General features: G+C 42.1%; 1 protein-coding gene across 1 annotated transcript in view; it reads left to right on the top strand.

The window, feature by feature from the left end:
- Positions 1 to 18,826, top strand: part of LOC129812969 (hypoxia-inducible factor 1-alpha-like) — a 33,586-nt gene extending 14,760 nt beyond the window's left edge. The window contains exons 4-14 of the mRNA XM_055865012.1: positions 11,090 to 11,174; positions 11,505 to 11,820; positions 12,120 to 12,226; positions 12,414 to 12,561; positions 12,730 to 13,019; positions 13,176 to 13,363; positions 13,495 to 13,617; positions 15,375 to 15,634; positions 15,743 to 15,845; positions 15,982 to 16,087; positions 17,730 to 18,826. Coding sequence (XP_055720987.1) covers positions 11,090 to 11,174; positions 11,505 to 11,820; positions 12,120 to 12,226; positions 12,414 to 12,561; positions 12,730 to 13,019; positions 13,176 to 13,363; positions 13,495 to 13,617; positions 15,375 to 15,634; positions 15,743 to 15,845; positions 15,982 to 16,087; positions 17,730 to 17,893 — 1,890 coding nt within the window. The 3' untranslated portion in view covers positions 17,894 to 18,826. The remainder of the gene's footprint in view (positions 1 to 11,089; positions 11,175 to 11,504; positions 11,821 to 12,119; positions 12,227 to 12,413; positions 12,562 to 12,729; positions 13,020 to 13,175; positions 13,364 to 13,494; positions 13,618 to 15,374; positions 15,635 to 15,742; positions 15,846 to 15,981; positions 16,088 to 17,729) is intronic.
- Positions 18,827 to 21,009: the final 2,183 nt, after the last annotated feature.

Consider the following 21,009-nt stretch of genomic DNA (forward strand, 5'->3'; position numbering starts at 1 on the left):
TTAGTGTCATTTAACACTGTTTAGCATTGGAATTAGTGACTTGGGGCTGGATTATCCCTTTAAAAAACTTTTTTATGTTGGTATTTCCTTTATTTTGGAACTTACCTGTATTTGTGACTGACCAGCTCGATTCGGTCTTATGTAGCAAAATGTAAAATTGTGTTTTTTTACAATGTATAAAAGTAGAGACTCAGCTACAAAATTGTATATCACTCACTACAGTTGAGGAACAATGGGAAAGTAATTCTGCTTTGAAAGTTTAATAACTTGTAACCTCACTTTTGAGAAAATGGCCTTTGAATGTTTTGGTACCTTCTTTGTCTACACCCATTCAGCATCGTTCACACCCTCTTAAGCTTTAGTCCCACCCATCTCTTTTAAGGATTCACATGTGAGGCCATGTACTAAACAACCAAAAATGTCAAGACTAAAGCCTGGTTTATAGTATGGGTGTGTTCGTAAATTCAATCTGAAGTGCCAAAGTCTGCTCAGAGTGTGCTCTCGGCGTTCGTAAACTGAAACGCAGAGCGTTGTCAGATTGTCAGTTATGTAAATTCAGAGCGTTTCGTTCTCGGAGCGTTCAGAGCGCACACTGGCCGAGGAGTAGGGTTGATCCGAGCGTTCTGACCTAACAGCAGTCAAGCACCCAAGCTAACGTTGGCTAGCTTGCTAGCTACTTCCATACACAAATGAGGGAACAGCTTACTCTGACCATTTTGCTTGCTTTAGCAGAGCTGGTTAGGCTGTTTTTATGTTATTCAGAGCGTTGCTGACTGCTGCTGGCAACAATTTAATCAAGCTTTTTTCTTACGCTTTTATTCCCCAAAGTTTAATTACACCAGTCATATTCAACGGGTGTTTAGCGTTCGTAAATTCGTCAGTTATTCTGCGCTCTGGCACAGTCAGACGAGTGCTCTGAAATCGGAGTAGATAGCCAAAGCGAATTAAACAGCTACAGTTATCACAGTGACATCATGAAAATGTCAATTTAAATGGTTACTTTCATAGTTGAGTCTTTGGTTTCGACTAGAGGTCGACCGATTTATGATTTTTCAACGCTGATACTGATTTATTGGAAGACCAAACAAAGCCGATACCGATTTAATCGGCCCATTTATTTATATATATATATATATAATTGTAATTGTATATAATTGTCATTATTACAAATATATATATATATTTGTAATAATGACAATTTTAACAATACTGAATGAACAATGAACACTTCTATTTTAACTTAATATAATACATCAATAAAATCTATTTAGTCTCAAATAAATAATGAAATATGTTCAATTTGGTTTAAATAATACAAAAACACAGTGTTGGAGAAGAAAGTAAAAGTGCAATATGTGCCATGTAAAAAAGTTAACATTTTAAGTTCCTTGCTCAGAACATGAGAACTAAGCTGGTGGTTCCTTTTAACATGAGTCTTCAATATTCCCAGTTAAGACGTTTTAGGTTGTATTTAGTACAGGAATTATAGGACTATTTCTCTATACCATTTGTATTCCATATACCTTTGACTATTGGATGTTCTTATAGGAATTTTAGTATTGCCAGCCTAATCTCGGGAGTTGATAGGCTTGAAGTCATAAACAGCGCTGTGCTTCAAGCATTGCTAAGAGCTGCTGGCAAACGCAGTAAAGTGCTGTTTGAATGAAGGCTTACGAGTCTGCTGCTGTCTACCATCGCTCAGTCAGACTGCTCTATCAAATATCAAATCATAGACTTAATTATAATATAATAATCACATAGAAATACGAGCCTTTGGACATTAATATGGTCAAATCCAGAAACTATAATTTCGAAAACAAAAAGTTTATTCTTTCAGTGAAATACGGAACCGTTCTGTATTTTATCGAACGGGTGGCAACCCTAAGTCTAAATATTGCTCTTACATTGCACAACCTTCAATGTTATGTCATAATTATGTAAAATTCTGGCAAATTAATTACGGTTTGTTAGGAAGAAATGGTCTTCACACAGTTCACAACGAGCCAGGCGGCCCAAACTGCTGCATATACCCTGACTCTGCTTGCACTGAACGCAAGAGAAGGGACACAATTTACATAGTTAATATTGCCTGCTAGCATGAATTTCTTTTAACTACATATGCAGGTTTAAAAAAATATACTTGTGTATTGATTTTAAGAAAGGCATTGATGTTTAGGGTTAGGTACATTTGTGCAACGATTGTGCTCTTTTCGCGAATGCACTTTTGTTAAATCATCACCTGTTTGACGAAGTTGAAGTAGGCTGTGATTCGACGATAAATTATCAGGCACCGCATTGATTATATGCAACGCAGAACAAGCTAGTTAACCTAGTAATATCATCAACCATGTGTAGTTAAAATGTGATTATGTGAAGATTGTTATGTGAAGAAGTTTAATGCTAGCTAGCAACTTACCTTTTGATGCTGCACTTGCATAACAGGTGGTCAGACTGCCACGCAATCTCCTCGTGGATTGCAGTGTAATCGGCCGTAATCGGCGTCCAAAAAGGCCGAATACCGATTGTTATGAAAACTAGATATTGGCCCTAATTAATCGGCCAACCTCTAGTTTAGACATGTGGAGTCTTTTGGTTTATGTGGAGTCAAACTAGACACTCTGATGTACTTGTCCTCTTGCTCAGTTGTGCACCCGGGCCTCCCACTCCTTTTTCTATTCTGGTTAGAGTCAGTTTGCTCTGTTCTGTGAAGGGAGACTTCATTTCTCAGAACAGGAATAGACTGACGAGTTTCAGAAGAAAGGTCTTTGTTTTTGGCCATTTTGAGCCTGTAATCGAACCCACAAATGCTGATGCTCCAGATACTCAACTAGTCTGAAAGTCAGTTTTATTGCTGCTTTAATCAGCACATCAGTTTTCAGCTGTGCTAACATAATTGCAAAAGGGTTTTCTAATGATCAATTAGCCTTTTTAAAATTATAAACTTAGGTTAGCGAACACAGCGTGCCATTGGAACACAGGAGTTATGGCTGCTGATAATCGGTCTCTGTAGGCCTATGTAGATATTCCATAAAAAAATCTGCCGTTTCCAGCTACAATTGTCATTTACAACATTAACAATGTGTTCACTGTATCTGATCAAGTTGATGTTATTTTAATGGACAATCTTTTTTTTATCTTTCAAAAACAAGGGCATTTCTAAGTGACCCCAAACTTTTGAACGGTGGTATAGCTAGCTAGCTAAACAATGAACCATAATCCCAAATTGTGACGTTACTACCCTGCATGAATCTGCAGGTACCTAACCAACCAGGTTTAATTCAATGTTAGCTAGCTATAACTAGCAATGCAATTCTTTTATTTCACCTTTATTTAACCAGGTAGGCTAATTGAGAACAAGTTCTCATTTACAACTGCGACTTGGCCAAGATAAAGCAAAGCAGTGCGACACAAACAACAACACAGTTACACATGGAATAAACAAACATACAGTCAATAATACAATAGAAAAAGTTTATATACAGTGTGTGCAAATGAGGTAGGATAAGGGAGGTAAGGAAATAAATAGGCCATAGTGGCGAAATAATTACAATATAGCAATTGAACACTGGAGTGATAGATGAGCAGAAGATGAATGTGCAAGTAGAGATACTGGGGTGAAAAGGAGCAAAATAAATAACAGTATGGGGATGAGGTAGTTGGATGGGCTATTTATAGGTGCAGTAATCTGTGAGCTTTTCTGACAGCTGGTGCTTAAAGTTAGTGAGGGAGATACGATTCTCCAGCTTCAGTGATGTTTGCAGTTCGTTCCAGTCATTTGCAGCAGAGAACTGGAAGGAAAGGCGGCCAAATGAGGAATTGGCTTTGGGGGTGACCAGTGAAATATGCCTGCTAGTGCGTGTGCTGCTCAGTGAGCTGAGATAAGGCGGAGCTTTACCTAGCAAAGACTTATAGATGACCTGGAGCCAGTGGGTTTGGCGACGAATATGTAGCGAGGACCAGCCAACGAGAGCATACAGGTCGCAGTGGTGGGTAGTATATGGGGCATTGGTGACAAAACGGATGGCACGGTGATAGATTGCATCCAATTTGCTGAGTAGCGTGTTGGAGGCTATTTTGTAAATGACATCGCGGAAGTCAAGGATCGGTAGGATAGTCAGTTTTACGAGGGTATGTTTGGCAGCATGAGTGAAGGATGCTTTGTTGCAAAATAGGAAGCCGATTTCTAGATTTAATTTTGGATTGGAGATGCTTAATGTGAGTCTGGATGGAGAGTTTACAGTCTAACCAGACACCTAGGTATTTGTAGTTGTCCACATATTCTAAGTCAGAACCGTCCAGGATAGTGATGCTGGATGGGCGGGCAGGTGCAGGCAGCGATCGTTTGAAGAGCATGCATTTAGTTTTACTTGTTTTTAAGAGCAGTTGGAGGCCACGGAAGGAGAGTAGTATGGCATTGAAGCTTGTCTGGAGGTTAGTTAACACAGTGTCCGATGAAGGGCCAGATGTATACAGAATGGTGTCGTCTGCGTAGAGGTGGATCAGAGAATCACCATTAGCAAGAGCGACATCATTGATGTGTACAGAGAAGAGAGTCGGCCCGAGAATTGAACCCTGTGGCACCCCCATAGAGACTGCCAGAGGTCCGGACAACAGGCCCTCCGATTTGACACACTGAACTCTATCTGAGAGGTAGTTGGTGAACCAGGTGAGGCAGTCATTTGAGAAACCAAGGCTATTGAGTCTGCTGATAAGAATGTGGTGATTGACGGAGTCGAAAGCCTTGCCCAGGTCGATGAATACAGCTGCACAGTATTGTCTCTTATCGATGGCGGTTATGATATCGTTTAGGACCTTGAGCGTGGCTGAGGTGCACCCATGACCAGCTCAGAAACCAGATTTCATAGCGGAGAAGGTACGGTGTGATTCGAAATAGTTGGTGATCTGTTTGTTAACTTGGCTTTCGAAGACCTTAGAAAGGCAGGGTAGGATAGATATAGGTCTATAGCAGTTTGGGTCTAGAGTGTCTCCACCTTTGAAGAGGGGGATGACCGCGGCAGCTTTCCAATCTTTGGGGATCTCAGACGATACGAAAGTGTTAAAGGAATTTAATTCCTATATGTTTATCAACCAATTCAATTAAAACACTCTGCCCATACATAAGAATTCGTAAGATACTTATCAGCATTAAATGGACAGAGACCAGTTTCAAAATCAATCAATCAATAGCGTTTATTCTCGAGAGTACTGATCATATTACAATTTACATCAGGTTATATAATAAAGATGATGTCATAGGTTTTAATATCATTCATGTTATGGTACGGCTTATCTCGGGACGCATTCCACTGATTATACAGGGCCTTGAGTCCCTCCACTGCCGGGGATTCTTCTAACCCAATATTCTCCCGTAGTGCCATATATATAAAAATACTACTACCGGTCAAGAGATAAAAACAACAATTACAAATAACATGACCAGATCACAGTTACTACTCTGGAACCCTCCACAAAGTGAACTTATGGTACCCTTATGGCCATCGGGAGAGAGACTCAAGAAAGTCTGCCCTTAGTCCAAGGCTATGCCCTTTCTTTCTTCTCATTGGTTCAATTTATAACTATGGCAAGGAAATATAAACTCGCAAATAATGATCAGTTATTCAATTTACCTTAAAATCAGTATCACAAAAGACCACAAATTCATTATCCAAATAGCCCTCCAATGAAGCTGATCAGACCACAAGGAAAAAGCCGTGATAGAGGTCAAAGGTTATACCACCCTTTTACAGTCGTGTTACATACTATATGAGACACATTAAAGATCTCTTTATCTAAAGAATTCATGTGTTTAATTAAAACTCGGAAAATAAAACTCCTAATATTCCGTGAGTGTACCCCTTTAAGATATATTGTCTCTGGGAAGCATGGAAATACCCTTAAACCCAACGTTTACTACAAACAACCTAGCAATTATAAGTATATTGTACACCCTCAATCATTAGTTTTAAATTTCCTTAATGGTTGATAGGAGTACCCTGCCTTTAGACACAGACACACAACTGTGATTAACGTGTACTGTCCCTTTAACATTAAATCAGCTACACCGGCATGTTAGTATACCTTAACTTTCTGTTAAATTTCACTGGTGTTACCTAGACATTCTAACTAAAAATCAATAAAGAGCTATCATAAACTTTTACGATTCTAAATGACACAAACCATTTTCTCTGTCCCACCCTCAGTCACAACATCATTGCCTGGTTACAAAAGTGCATTGTGAGTGATGTCAACAACGAGCGCTAAGCCCGTGTTCAGGCCGCAGCAACTTTCAACTAATTGTAAATCATTGTTGACTAACTGCAACAGGCAGTAGTACGGGTTCGATAAACCAAAACCAATTTATGACAAATGTTGGATCTTGAATAGAATTTACAACATCAATCAACATCTCTCAAAATTATATTGCCAGAAGTACAGAAAAGAGTGTACCTGAACAATGGTCAAATCCATTTGAGTAACGTTGTGTATCCCACGTAATGACGTAGTTTTACGTTATTACGCAACAAATCAACCTGCCTCTAGCAACTTACCCTGAAAATTAGTAGCCAATACCAAAACTAACTCTCTTATTCCTGCCTCTAGGCAAAAACATACCCCTTACTCCGACTGAGTTTTGGTTTAATTCTATCGTAAAAGTAAAATCAACTTTTCAACTTTCTCTACTCCAAAATGTAAACGTACTGTAATGAAACAGGCAGGGAGCAGGTCTCGAACCCTCGACCTTCTAGCCCGAGGTCCGGCGCGCTATCGACTGTGACGCAAAAGCATGCTCATGCAGCAGAGTCGATTTCCGCGCTTATAAACCAAGAGTTGTTACAGTACCATATACTTCGCTAAATTTATAAGAACATTTCGATGGGCACAACTTTATCGTATCTCTCCGTTATTAACTTTCCTCTATGATTTAGTAATTTAATTATGATTCCAGTCTCTATACATTATTCCACCAGATCATTTAGGCAACACAACGTATCACATCGAAAGCGCCTCGCTATCATTTAAAATGGGTTAGTCTTTCATTTTACCCTAAACAAGCTATTAAAATGTTTCAGTTTATATCCTATACCGACACTAACGACCGTATTTTTTCAGACAAAACATCAAATTATTTAATTAAAGACTCAGATTTTAGTCAGAGCATTTACCATGAATCGAACTCAGGTCTCAAGCTTGGAAGGCAGCTATTTAACCATTGAACCACCATCACTTTTGGAATAAAGGAGCCAATAACAATTACAATTTTGGTGGTTTCTGTTTACAATCGCGGTGCAATATCCACATGGAGCCTCGCATTCCCTGGCGAAATGTCATTTTTTATTACAATTGTAACATCTTTGTCCCCCCTTTCTCCCTTCCTCTGACGTTCCATTTCTGTCTGACCTAGTCCTGTTCTCTCTGTCTTTCTTAGGTCCTTTCCCCTTTAGGTCTCCTTCATGCCTGTCCAGAATTACCCGGATAGTTACAGTCAGATGTTTTGACTCAACCTGTTCTCTCTGTTTACAGTCTCGGTGATTGTGGCCTATTTTATTGCAGTATTTACACGGAGCCTCACAATCTCTAGTAAAATGACCCATTTTTTTACAGTGTAAGCGTCTATCTCCCCCTTTCTTCTGACCATCTCTATCCACTTTTGTCGACTTTCTCCCTTTCTCTACCTCTATTATCCCTCCCTCGGCTCCAGCAGGCTCCGCATATGGTGGTGGTGGTTGTGCGGGCAGCACCTGCTGCCGTCTCCTCACCACCACTATTTCATCATCAGGATTATCTCTCCACGCCAGAGAGGGATACAATTTAGGCTTATGGAGAGCCTCCTGAGGAGCCGTGGGAATTCTCGTTTTCTGTTCCCGACAACCTACTTCTTTTTTCTTTTCTCCCTCAGCTCTCTTCCTCGCCTCGGCTAACCATACCCTTGCTGTATCAAGCCCCTCTGCCCGTTGTTTATCTGCCTTGTCTCCACAAACCCTATTTATTTGCTTAATCATTGATTCCAGTTTTTCTTTATTTAAATGTCCGTCAAATTCATACTTTTCCCTTAATTTTAAACAGAATTCAATGTTCCTTCTGTCTTTCTGCTCCATATAACGACGATCTCCCGTCCATTCCAGGACCTCCTTGGAGGATTTACTACCCATGTTTAATAAATCCTTGCCGCTCCTAGTAGCTATGGTATTTATCACTATCTGTATATGTATTTCTATGATCTATCTATGTGCTGTTTTTACCGTTAGTTTTTACCTAGTTACTTTGGTTGTTCTCCCGTTTGGAAACTTTATCTATAGCGTTGCATTTGTTGGACATTAAATCTTACCCGTACAAATATAAGCTACTTCCCCGGGGGCGTAAAGTCCCAGTTAATAACCTATTGTCTTTTGTGTCAGAGGACTTTTAAAGTTAATATCTCGTATCTTACTCCGCTATATTAGGTTTCCCTCTCTCCTGGAACCTCTTGTCTATAGATTTGGCTTTTATCTCAGATTTATAGATTTTGGCTTCCCTCTCCTCCTTTTTTGATACTTTTAGTATCTCAGTTTAATCTCGGGACTTATGCCTCTCATGACTAAGATTAGTTTAATTTATGGCAGTGCACGTTGCCCCAAGTCTTTGCGGACCTGTCTCTGTGTATCGGTCATACAAAACCCATTGGATCTGTTTGGAATAGCAAAGCTCCTATTATTGATAAATTCTAAACATTTTAGAACATTAAATCAAGGATAACTTAAATCATTCCCCCCAGAATCGAGAATATAGGCTACGGAACTTGTCGCTGACTGGGAAAAGCAATGTAGGTTGGATCTCGTCACCACCTCTGTCGTGTACTAGTTCACCACTGGCCTGAAATAAACCTTCAAGTCAGAGGTCAGGTCTTTGTCTTACGGATCCTGGATCCGCCCGTGCACGGTTTTCAGCAGTTCCTTGGAACGTCAGAGGCAGATCTTGAGTTCCGACTCTAAGGACCAAATTGTTAAAGGAATTTAATTCCTATATGTTTATCAACCAATTCAATTAAAACACTCTGCCCATACATAAGAATTTTTAAGATACTTATCAGCATTAAATGGACAGAGACCAGTTTCAAAATCAATCAATAGCGTTTATTCTCGAGAGTACTGATCATGTCATAGGTTTTAATGTCCATCCTCCTCTCGGATACAATGGCAGTACAGTTAGCGTTCTCATCACTGTCTGCCACCTGTTAAATAATCTGCCACCAACCCAAGGTCTTTCCCCTCCCTGGGTAGACACATCATTCAAGCCTGTCTGAAGATAAACCCATTCTTTCTAACAAGGAACACATTACATTCAGCATTATGATTATAATAAGATTCATTCATACGGTAACATAGTAGTATTCTGTAGCGTTCTCAAGTTAAATGTATACATATTTTAGTCATTATTCACAAAAATCCCATAACAGAAAGAGAGGTTGAACAGGCTAGTAATAGGGGTTGCAACAATTTCGGTGGATAATTTTAGAAAGTGAGGGTCCAGAATGTCTAGCCCGGCTGAGTTGTAGGGGTCCAGATTTTGCAGCTCTTTCAGAACATCAGCTATCTGGATTTGGGTGAAGGAGAAATGGGGGGAGGCTTTGGCAAGTTGCTGTGGGGGGTGCGGTGCTGTTGACAGGGATAGGGGTAGCCAGGTGGAAAGCATGGCCAGCCGTAGAGAAATGCTTATTGAAATACTCAATTATCGTAGATTTATCGGTGGTGACAGTGTTTCCTAGCTTCAGTGCAGTGGGCAGCTGGGAGGAGGTGCTCTTATTCTCCATGGACTTTACAGTGTCCCACAACTTTTGGGAGTTTGTGCTACAGGATGCAAATTTCTGTTTGAAAAAGCTAGCCTTTGCTTTCCTAACTGCCTGTGTATATTGGTTCCTCATTTCCTTGAAAAGTTGCATATCGCGGGGGCTATTCGATGCTAATGCAGTACCCCACAGGATGTTTTTGTGCTGGTCAAGGGTAGTCAGGTCTGGATGAACCAAGAGCTGTATCTGTTCCTGGTTCTACATTTTTTGAAAGGGGCATGCTTATTTAAGATGGTGAGGAAGGCACTTTTAAAGAATAGCCAGGCATCCTCTACTGACGGAATGAGGTCAATATCCTTCTAGGATACCGGGCCAGGTCGATTAGAAAGTGTTTTAGGGAGCGTTTGACAGTGATGAGGGGTGGTCGTTGACCGTGGACCCATTACGGATGCAGGCAATGAAGCAGTGATCACTGAGATCCTGGTTGAAGACAGCAGAGGTGTATTTGGAAATGGCTCTGAGATACAAATAATATTACTACACAGATCATACACGTAACGTTAGCTCGTGAGCCAGGCAGCTAAATTACTTTCTGACAAAATTAGAAACATGTAATATCTGAAAATGTAGGTAGCTAGACTCTCTTACCCGTATACATGGATGGACGCTTCTCCCTCTCTGTCACAGATGCCATGGTTGCCTTAGTTTGAAGATGTAATCCCGAGACAGGTGTTTTATACAACAGCCGTGTGTTTTCTTTTCGACTCAGTCAAATATGTTGTTGTCATACTCGAATTCGACCATGCATCGCACTAATTTCAAAACTCGATCCTTTAGAAAGTGGAGAACAACACCTTTGCAGTTCTACTACATGATATCTTTCAAAAAAGTTGCGCCTTAGAAAGGATTACCAACACGTCCTGACCAGCTCATATTACAGACAGAAGCGTGGTACATGGCAGACCAAGCCGAACACATCTCTCGGCTTGTCCAGCCCACCCATTATCTCAGCCAATATTGGCTAGTGGGAAGGTTCCTGTCTTTCTGTGGCTAAACCAACTAGGCTCGTAACTTAACAATATCATTTGTATTTACAGATGGAATAAAAGTTTGTTATTAAGGCACATGAAAGTTCACATGTTCAAGATGGCATTTCTGCCAAAAAACGCATTTTGATTTAAAAAAAAGTTTATGTTCAAATGGCTCTCCTGTGAAGTAGTAATGGACGACATATGCCTAGTTTCCTGAAATGAGTCACATTTGCTGTTCTTTCCTTGCCATGAATATGTTATTTCTAAACATCCTTCCTCTTCTGTCCATGTGTAGTTTCACCTGACAGGACTTAGTGTGTTTGAGTACACACACCCCTGTGACCACGAGGAGCTAAGGGAGATCCTCGTACACAGAACAGGTGAGACCAACCCCTGTGAAAACACACTCAAGCTAAAGGTTCCTACTGAGAATAGACTCTGCTATACACAGCACTCTGGAATATCAGTGTAACAAGTAGTGTGGTGCTCAATATAGCAGCTCCAAGCAAAAGTCGGAGCCTGTCAGAACTAGTTATCATTTCCCACTCCAGCCCCGGGGTCAGGGTGATTAGTGGGCTACTGTCTTTTCCCTTGGTATTCACTTTGCTTCACTGACACCATTCCTTTTTTTGCACATCACACCAACACTAAATGTAATTGTTTATTTCTTAACCTCAGTCTCACCTTCTCTTTCTCCTCTGCCTTTTCAGGGACCTCTAAAAAGTCCAAGGGACCAAACACAGAGCGCAGCTTCTTCCTGCGGATGAAATGTACCCTCACCAGCAGGGGGCGCACTGTCAATGTCAATTCAGCCACCTGGAAGGTTCTCCACTGCTCAGGCCATGTGCGAGTCCATGAAGCCCCAGCTGAGCAGAGCCCCTGTGGGCACAAGGAGCCGCCCGTCTCCTACCTGGTGCTGGTCTGTGACCCCATCCCCCACCCCTCCAACATCGAGGCGCCGTTGGACACCAAGACCTTCCTCAGCCGCCACACACTGGACATGAAGTTCACCTATTGTGATGAGAGGTGAAACTGAGACATACCATTCCGCTGACTGCAGCACCAGCATGAATAATGTAGTAGAAGAATACTGAATCTAACACGACGCTTTACTCAATATAAGAATAAGGGCTATTGTTGTAAGAATATATGTTGCGTTAGATTTTTTCCTTGAAAAGTTAAATGACTTGTATTCACACAAAGATGTGATTTAATAATAGGTAGCTCCTGAATGTAGTGCCACAGATCCACATTGTGTCCATTAGGTTGAATGGCACTCCAGTAAGCAGCAGGATTAACCTGTCGCCTAACTCTGTGTTGTCCAGGATCACTGAGCTGATGGGTTATGATCCAGAGGACCTGTTAAATCGCTCTGTGTATGAGTACTACCATGCCTTGGACTCAGACCACCTCACTAAGACCCATCACAACTGTAAGCATCCCCACATAAATATGACAATGCAAAGGTATTCCCCATTAAAGCAAACATGTAGTCTGGAAATGCCCAATGCTTGGCAATATACTTCAGTACGTAATATAATGTTGAAGTACTAGGTAGCTACTTGCAGTCTCTCTTTCCTCTTCTCTCAAACTTTTCTTCTTTCTTTGGCTCTCTCCAGTGTTTGTTAAGGGCCAGGTGAGCACAGGCCTGTACCGCATGCTGGCTAAGATAGGTGGCTTTGTGTGGGTGGAGACTCAGGCCACTGTTATCTACAACAGCAAGAACTCCCAGCCCCAGTGTGTTGTCTCTGTCAACTTTGTGCTCAGGTACCGTCATGGTCTACATAGTGTGTTAGAGGCTAGTTTGATCAGGGGATTAAACTGTCTGGTGGACTGACTCCACTGGGTTCTGACTCAACCAATCAATCAGATGTTCCCTTTGTAAGGTGGAGTAAGACATGATATGTAACTGTTTTTGTCTCCCTCTTGCTCCAGTGGCATTGAGGAGGAGAAGATGGTGCTGTCTCTGGAGCAGACTGAGGACATGAGGTCTGTAAAGAAGGAGCTGGTGGAGGAGGAAGAAGAGGACGAGGGCTCAGAGGCAAAGGTGTCCCCTGTGCTCCTGAAGGAGGAGAAGGTGGATGTGATTAAGCTGTTCATCCAGGCAATGGAGGCCCAGCCGCAGGCCAGCCTGTACGACAGACTGAAGGAGAAACCAGAGGCCCTCACCCTTCTGGCCCCGGCCGCAGGAGACACCATCATCTCCCTGGACTTCAGCAGCCCCGGTCAGTACCCTGCCCTGCCTGGAGCTTTGGGTGATAGTTACTTTATAATGGAAGATTAACTTTATAATGGAAGATTAACTTTATAATTAGTGATAAAGTCACGCTTTACTTTACTAACTCAAACTCATTCTGACCCCCTCTTTACTGTCCCTGCAGATTCTGACATCCTGCTGAAGGAGGTGCCTCTCTACAACGATGTGATGCTGCCCTCCACCAGTGACAAGCTGGCCCTGCCTCACTCTATGCTGCCCCCCAGTGAGCAGCCCCTGATCCCCAGCGCCTCAGTGAAGACCAAGGCAGGTCCAGACTCCTTCAGCACCCCAGGCAGCCACACCTCAACTGAGGTTGGCAGGGATACCACGTCCAGACGGACAGCTTTTAAAACTGCCCGTCAGGAAATCAATGGAAAGTTGCTGTGTCAAAAATACTTCTGTTCACAAATACTAGTCTTTAACCAATGTAATGTCCTCTGCAGGCTGACAGCCCGCTGAACTTCTGTTTTCCAATGGACTCTGACATCAGTGCTGCGCTTAAACTGGACCTGGTGGAAAGACTGTTTGCCATCGACACAAAGCCCAAGACGCCTTTCACCTCACAGGTACGGTACCTACAGTGCACAAGGAAAGTATTCAGACCCCTTGATATTTCTCACATTTTGTTACGTTAGTCTTATTCTAAAATGGATTAAATAAATATTTTCCTCATCAATCTACACAGAATACCCCATAATGACAAAGTGAAAACAGGTTTTTAGAAATTTTTGCAAATGTATAAAAAATAAAAAACACCCTTATTTACATACAGTTGAAGTCGGAAGTTTACATACCTTTAGTTTGGAGTCATTAAAACTCGTTTTTCAACCACTCCACAAATTTCTTGTTAACAAACTATAGTTTTGGCAAGTCGGCTAGGACATCTACTTTGTGCATGACACAACTACATTTTCCAACAATTGTTTACAGGCAGATTATTTCAGTTTTAATTCACTGTATCACTATTTCAGTTGGTCAGTAGTTTACATTCACTAAGTTGACTGTGCCTTTTTAAACAGCTTGGAAAATTCAAGAAAATTATGTCATGGCTTTAGAAGCTTCTGATAGGCTAATTGACATAATTTGAGTCAATTGGAGGTGTACCTGTGGATGTATTTCAAGGCCTACCTTCAAACTCAGTGCCTCTTTGCTTGACATCATGGGAAAATCGAAAGAAATCAGCCAAGACCTCAGAAAAACAAATTGTAGACCTCCACAAGTCTGGTTCATCCTTGGGAGCAATTTCCAAATGCCCGAAGGTACCACGTTCATCTGTACAAACAATAGTCAGCAAGTATAAACACCATGGGACCACGCAACCGTCATACCGCTCAGGAAGGAGACGCGTTCTGTCTCCTAGAGATGAACGTACTTTGGTGCGAAAAGTGCAAATCAATCCCAGAACAACAGCAAAGGACATTGTGAAGATGCTGGAGGAAACAGGTACAAAAGTACCTATATCCACAGTTAACCAAGTCCTATATTGACATAACCTGAAAGGCCACTCGACAAGGAAGAAGCCACTGCTCCAAAACCTCCATAAAAAAGCCAGACTACGGTTTGCAACTGCATATGGGGACAAAGGTCGTACTTTTTGGAGAAATGTCCTCTGGTCTGATGAAACAAAAATATAACTGTTTGGCTATAATGACCATCGTTATGTTTGGAGGAAAAAGGGGGAGGCTGGCAAGCTGAAGACCACCATCCCAACCGTGAAGCACGGGGGTGGCAGCATCATGTTGTGGGGGTGCTTTGCTGCAGGAGGGACTTGTGCACTTCACAAAATAGATGGCATCATGAGGGAGGATAATTATGTGGATATATTGAAGCAACATCTCAAGACATCAGTCAGGAAGTTAAAGCTTGGTCGCAAATGGGTCTTCTAAATGGACAATGACCCCAAGCATACTTCCAAAGTTGTGGCAAAATGGCTTAAGGACAACAGTCAAGGTATTGGAGTGGCCATCACAAAGCCCTGACCTCAATCCTATAGAAAATTTGTGGCCAGAACTGAAAAAGCGTGTGGTCACCAGAAAAATGTCACGAGCTTGGGTTACACACTATCAGTAGGTGGAGGAGGTAGTGAACAATATAAGGAAGAGACTGGGGTGGCAGTGGGACGCGTCCATCTTGGTACAATGGTGAACCTAAATGAAACGAGAATCAGCTGTTGTGTGGTTTAAATACTGTAGGCGGAGATGTAATTGATGTGATTCCATTCCACCACTTCCCTGAACTTGCGTTGATTCTAAACGTCTTTTAAAGGATATGACTTGATTCAGGTAAAGTTTGATCTGACATATGTTCTTGTTTCCCCCTGTAGGGCATGGAGGACCTGGACCTGGAGATGTTGGCCCCATACATCCCCATGGATGATGACTTCCAGCTGCGCACCCTGTCCCCAGAGGAGCCCCCGTCGTGTGGCCCAGCCCAAGCCCTGGAGAGCTCTCCTCTGTGCTCTCCTCTGCACCTCACCCAGGATGTCCACAGCTACACTGATTCCCCCTTTAGTGCCCCAAGCAGCCGGACAGCTTCCCCGGAGCTGGCAGCTAGCCCTTGCCCTGCCTCCTTACTCACCATGAGGTAAGTCCCACACATACACACACTCCTTCCAACTTACCCTTTCCTCAAAACTAAAGCATATCAGTGTTTTCTGACTGCTGACATGGTGTGTGACTCTCTGTGCTCTAGGGCGCCTCTGATGAACAGAGAGATCTCCCTCAGGACACTGGCCACCCAGAACTCACAGCTCAAGAGAAAGTTGTCTCTGTCTCAGGCTGTCGGAATAGTACATGTGTGTAGGACCTTTAGAAATGTTTTTATCACATTATACATATATATAAAAATATATATATATTTTTTAGCAGAGATATTCTGTTTGATAACATCTGGCATATTGAGGGCTAATTTGAATATGTTGTTTTTCTTAGAGGGCATTGCTCCAGGACCCTCCTGGGCCAGGTAAAAAGCTCAAGGTGTCTGAGCTGGGCAGCTCTGAGGCTCCCTCCAACAGGACCGTACTGCTCCTACCTACAGGTAGTTAGTCCTGGAATACACAACAGCCAAGGCCTGACATTAAACTTATGTACAGTGCCTTCGGAAAGTATTCAGAACCCTTGACCTTTTCCACATTTTGTTACGTTACAGCCTTAATCTAAAATGGATTAAATAAAATAAAAATACTCAGCAATCTACACACAACACACCATAATGACAAAGCAAAAACAAGTTTTTAGAAATGTTTGCAGAAACAAAAATACCTTATTTACATAAGTATTCAGACCCTTTACTTTGAGACTCGAAATTGAACTCAGGTGCATCCTGTTTCCATTGATCATCCTTGAGATGTTTATACAACTTGATTGGAGTCCACCTATGGTAAATTCAATTTATTTGGAAAGGCACACACCTGTCTATATAAGGTCCCACAGTTGACAGTGCATATCAGAGCAAAAACCAAGACATGAGGTCGAAGGAATTGTCCGTAGAGCTCCAAGACAGGATTGTGTCGAGGCACAGATCTGGGGAAAGGTACCAAAACATTTCTGCAGCATTGAAATGCCTCAAGAACACAGTGGCCTCATCATTCTTAGTTTGGAACGACCAAGACTCTTCCTAGAGCTGGCAGCCCGCCCAAACCTAGCAATCTGGGCAGAAGGGCTTTGGTCAGGGAAGTGACGAAGAACCCGATGGTCACTCTGACAGAGCTCTAGAGTTCCTCTGTGGAGATGGGAGAACCTTCCAGAAGGACAACCATCTATGCAGCACTCTACCGATCAGGACTTTATGGTAGTGTGGCCAGACGGGAGCCGCCACTCATTAAAAGGCACATGACAGCCGGCTTGGAATTTGCCAAAAGGCACCTAAAGACTCTCAAGACCATGAGAAATAAGATTCTCTGGTCTGATGAAATCAAGATAGAGCTCTTTGGCCTGAATGCCAAGCGTCACCTCTGGAGGAAATCTGGCACCAATGCTACGGTGAAGCATGGTGATGGTAGCATCATGCTGTGGGGATGTTTTTCAGCTGCAGGGACTGGGAGACTCGTCAGGATTGAGAGGAAGATGAACGGAGCAAAGTACAGAGAGGTCTTTGACGAAAACCTGCTCCAGAGTGCTCAGGACCTCAGAATGGGATGAAGGTTCACCTTCCAGTAGGACAAAGACCCTAAGCACACCGCCAAGACAACACAGGAGTGGCTTCGGGGACAAGTCTCTGAATGTCCTTGAGTGGCCCAGCCAGAGCCCAGACTTGAACCCGATCGAACATCTCTGGAGAGACTTGAAAATAGCTGTGCAGCAACGCTCCCCATTCAAAGTGACAGAGCTTGAGAGGATCTGCCGAGAAGAATGGGAGAAACTCTGTAATCGCTGCCAAGGGTGCTTCAACCAAGTACTGAGTAAAGGGTCTGAATACTTATGTAAATGTGATTTTTCAGTTTATTTTTTTATTAGTTCCAAAAAATATGTTTGAAATGTTTTTGCTTTGTCATTATGGGGTATTGGGTGTGTATATTGAGAGAAAAATTGAAAAATAAATTTTAGAATAAGTCTGTTACCTAACAAAATGTGGGAAAAGTTAAGAGGTCTGAATACTTTCCGAAGGCACTGTATGTTTTACATATCATTTACATGAAACAATGACACTAGTGTCCCTTATATTCTCTTGTTTCTCTTAGACCTGGCAAGCTGCCTGCTTGGCATCTCCTCGGAGGGCAGCGGCTCGCCCTTCACCCTTCCACAGCTGACCCGGTATGACTGTGAGGTTAATGCCCCCGTGGTGGGTCGCCAGCACCTGCTGCAGGGTGAGGATCTGCTGTGTGCCCTGGACCAAGTCAACTGAGTCAACGCTTAGCCTGCCCCCTGCTGGACCAGACTAGACACTAGAACTTCTCACTCACTTCCTGTCCCCACCCACTGCCACTTTATTTGTCTCTGTGTGAGTTTGATATTATACTTTGGCTGCCGTCTGCATCCACCAAGTGATCTCTGCAGCGTTCCACCTTGATGAAAGTCATACAGAGTTGGTGTAAGGGATGTGGTAGTGTTTGTAGGTAGAGGCACGTAATTGTTTCTTTCTCGGGAGTCTGACAGCACACGTATGGCACCTCCATGGATGGCTCTGTTGTCTGGTCTCCATGGAAACCGGTGGCGCTACTGCCAGCAGTCTATTGTAAGCTTTAATTGCACAATTTATATATATTTTTGAAATACGATTACCAGCAATATATATATTACGGCTTTTTAAAAGTCGTTTTAATGGAATTTCAACCATTTTATTGGACTTTTTCCTCTATTCTTATGTTGTGTACAAAAATAGTATATGGTCCAGAAGGCTGAGTTCATTGTTTCATTGGATGTTATATCCCCATTACTGGTTACCAGTATTTTAGGCATAAGTGTGTGTTACTGTGCATTGACTAGGGGAACTTTCCGAGATGTCTTAAAGCCTTGTCATGAGTAATAAAATACATGTGGAAATGTACAATAGGAACTAAATCCAGTGTTTGTTTTTAACAATGGAGGATTCGCCACTCAGTTTGATCATGTATTTCATATTTTTAGTCGAGACTCAAACACTTCATTTAGAATTTAGTGACGTGTGTCATATGATCATCATTTTACCAGTATAATTATCTCATCATTAGTAGCAAGCAAGTGTTATGCTTGCATAACTGTTTTCAAATTTTTTGTCTGTTTTATGGCATTGGTCCACATACGGTAGTGTTGTCATGCTTCCTGTTGCTGTGTAAAATAAAACTGGAAAAAATTATAATTGCCTTGTTTAAAACATATATATATTCTGTGTCATGTCATGGAATATTGTGGTATCAATATAAACATGAATTCTTCACTCCAACAGAAGAATCCTGCAGTCAAATTAAAATGAGATACACATTAGATAACAAGGACAAAACTCTATTTGATTGGTACATACACAAATGTTGACACACTCCCCTCCATACAGTGCATTCGGAAAGTATTCAGACGCCTTATCTATTTCCACATTTTGTTACGTTACAACCTTATTCTAAAATTTATTAAATTGTTTTTTCCCCCTCAATCTACACACAATACCGCCATAATGACAAAGCAAAAACAGGTTATTAGACATTCTTGCAAATGTATTAAAAACTAAAAAACTCACATTTACATAAGTAATCAGACCCTTCACTCATTACTTTGTTGAAGCTCCTTTGTCAGCGATTACAGGATCGAGTCTTCTTGGGTATGACGCTACAATGTTGGCACACCTGTATTTGAGGAGTTTCTCCCATTCTTCTCTCCAGATCCTCTCAAGCTCTGCCATGTTGGATGGGGAGCGTCACTGCTCAGCTATTTTCAAGTCTCCAGAGATGTTCGATCGGTTTCTAGTCCGTGCTCTGGCTAGGCCACTCAAAGATATTGAGACTTGTCCCCGAAGCCACTCCTGCATTGTCTTGGTTGTGTGCTTAGGGTCGTTGTCCTGTTGGAAGTTGAACCTTTGCCCCAGTCTGAGGTCCTTAGCGCTCTGGAGCAAGTTTTCCTCAAGGGTGTCTCTACTTTGCTCCGTTCATCTTTCCCTCGATCCTGACTAGTCTCCCAGTCCCTGCCGCTGAAAAACATCCCCACAGCATGATGCTGCCACCACCATGCTTCACCTTAGGGATGGTGCCAGGTTTCCTTCAGATGTGACGCTCGTAGATTCAGACCAAAGAGTTCAATCAAATGTATTTATATAGCCCTTCTTACATCAGCTGATATCTCAAAGTGCTGTACAGAAACCCAGCCTTAAAACCCCAAAGCAAACAATGCAGGTGTAGAAGCACGGTGGCTAGGAAAAACTCCCTAGAAAGGCCAGAACCTAGGATGAAACCTAGAGAGGAACTAGGCTATGAGGGGTGGCCAGTCCTCTACCGCTCCTGCTGTCACTAGAGAGTTCAATCTTGGTTTCATCAGACCAGATAATCTTATTTCTCATGGTCTGAGAGTCCTTTAGGTCCTATAGGCAATCTCCAAGCCGGCTGTCATGTGCCTTTTACTGAGGAGTGGCTTCCGTCTGGCCACTCTACAATAAAGGCCTGATAGGTGTGTGTGCTGCAGAGATGGTTCTCCTTCTGGAAGCTTCTCCTATCTCCACAGAGGAACTCTGGAGCTCTGTCAGTGACCATCGGGTTCTTGGTGTCCTCCCTGACCAAGGCCCTTCTCCCCCGAATGCTCAGTTTGGCCGGGCGGCCAGCTGTAGGAAAAGCCTTGGTGTTTCTATACTTCTTCCATTTAAGTGATGTAGGCCACTGTATTCTTGTGGATCTTCAATGCTGTAGAAATGTTTTGGTACCCTTCCCAAGATCTGTGCTTCGACACAATCCTGTCTTGGAGCTCTGCGGACAATTCCTTCGACTTCATGGCTTAGTTTTTGCTCTGACATGCACTGTCAACTGTGGGACCTTATATAGACCGGTGTGTGCCTTTCCAAATCATGTCAAATCAATGGAATTTACCACAGGTGGACTCCAATCAAGTTTCATAAACATCTCAAGGATGATCAATGGAAACAGGATGCACCTGAGCTCAATTTCGAGTCTCATAGCAAAAGGTCTGAATACTTATGTAAATTAGGTGTTTTTTTATTTTTAATACATTTGCAAAAATTACAAAACAGTTTTTGCTTTGTCATTATGGTGTATTGTGTTTAGATTGATAAGGAGAAAAAACGAATTAATTTTGGAATATTGAGGCAAAATTGTTACATTTGGCTGTACTCCAGCATTTTGGAGTTCAGATCAAGTGTTTCATAGGAGGGGACAGTACACAATGTCACCTTTTATTTGGGGGTATTTTCATACATACCTGTTTTACCGTTTAGAAATTAAGTCATTTATGTATCTAGTACCCCCATTTGAAGGTGTTATAAGTATTTGGACAAATGGACTTATAGTGTGTTAAAGTAGTCAAAAGTTTAGTATTTGGTCCCATATT

This window comes from Salvelinus fontinalis, chromosome 16 (assembly GCF_029448725.1).
Source record: "Salvelinus fontinalis isolate EN_2023a chromosome 16, ASM2944872v1, whole genome shotgun sequence".
In the NCBI taxonomy this organism is placed as follows: Eukaryota; Metazoa; Chordata; class Actinopteri; order Salmoniformes; family Salmonidae; genus Salvelinus; species Salvelinus fontinalis.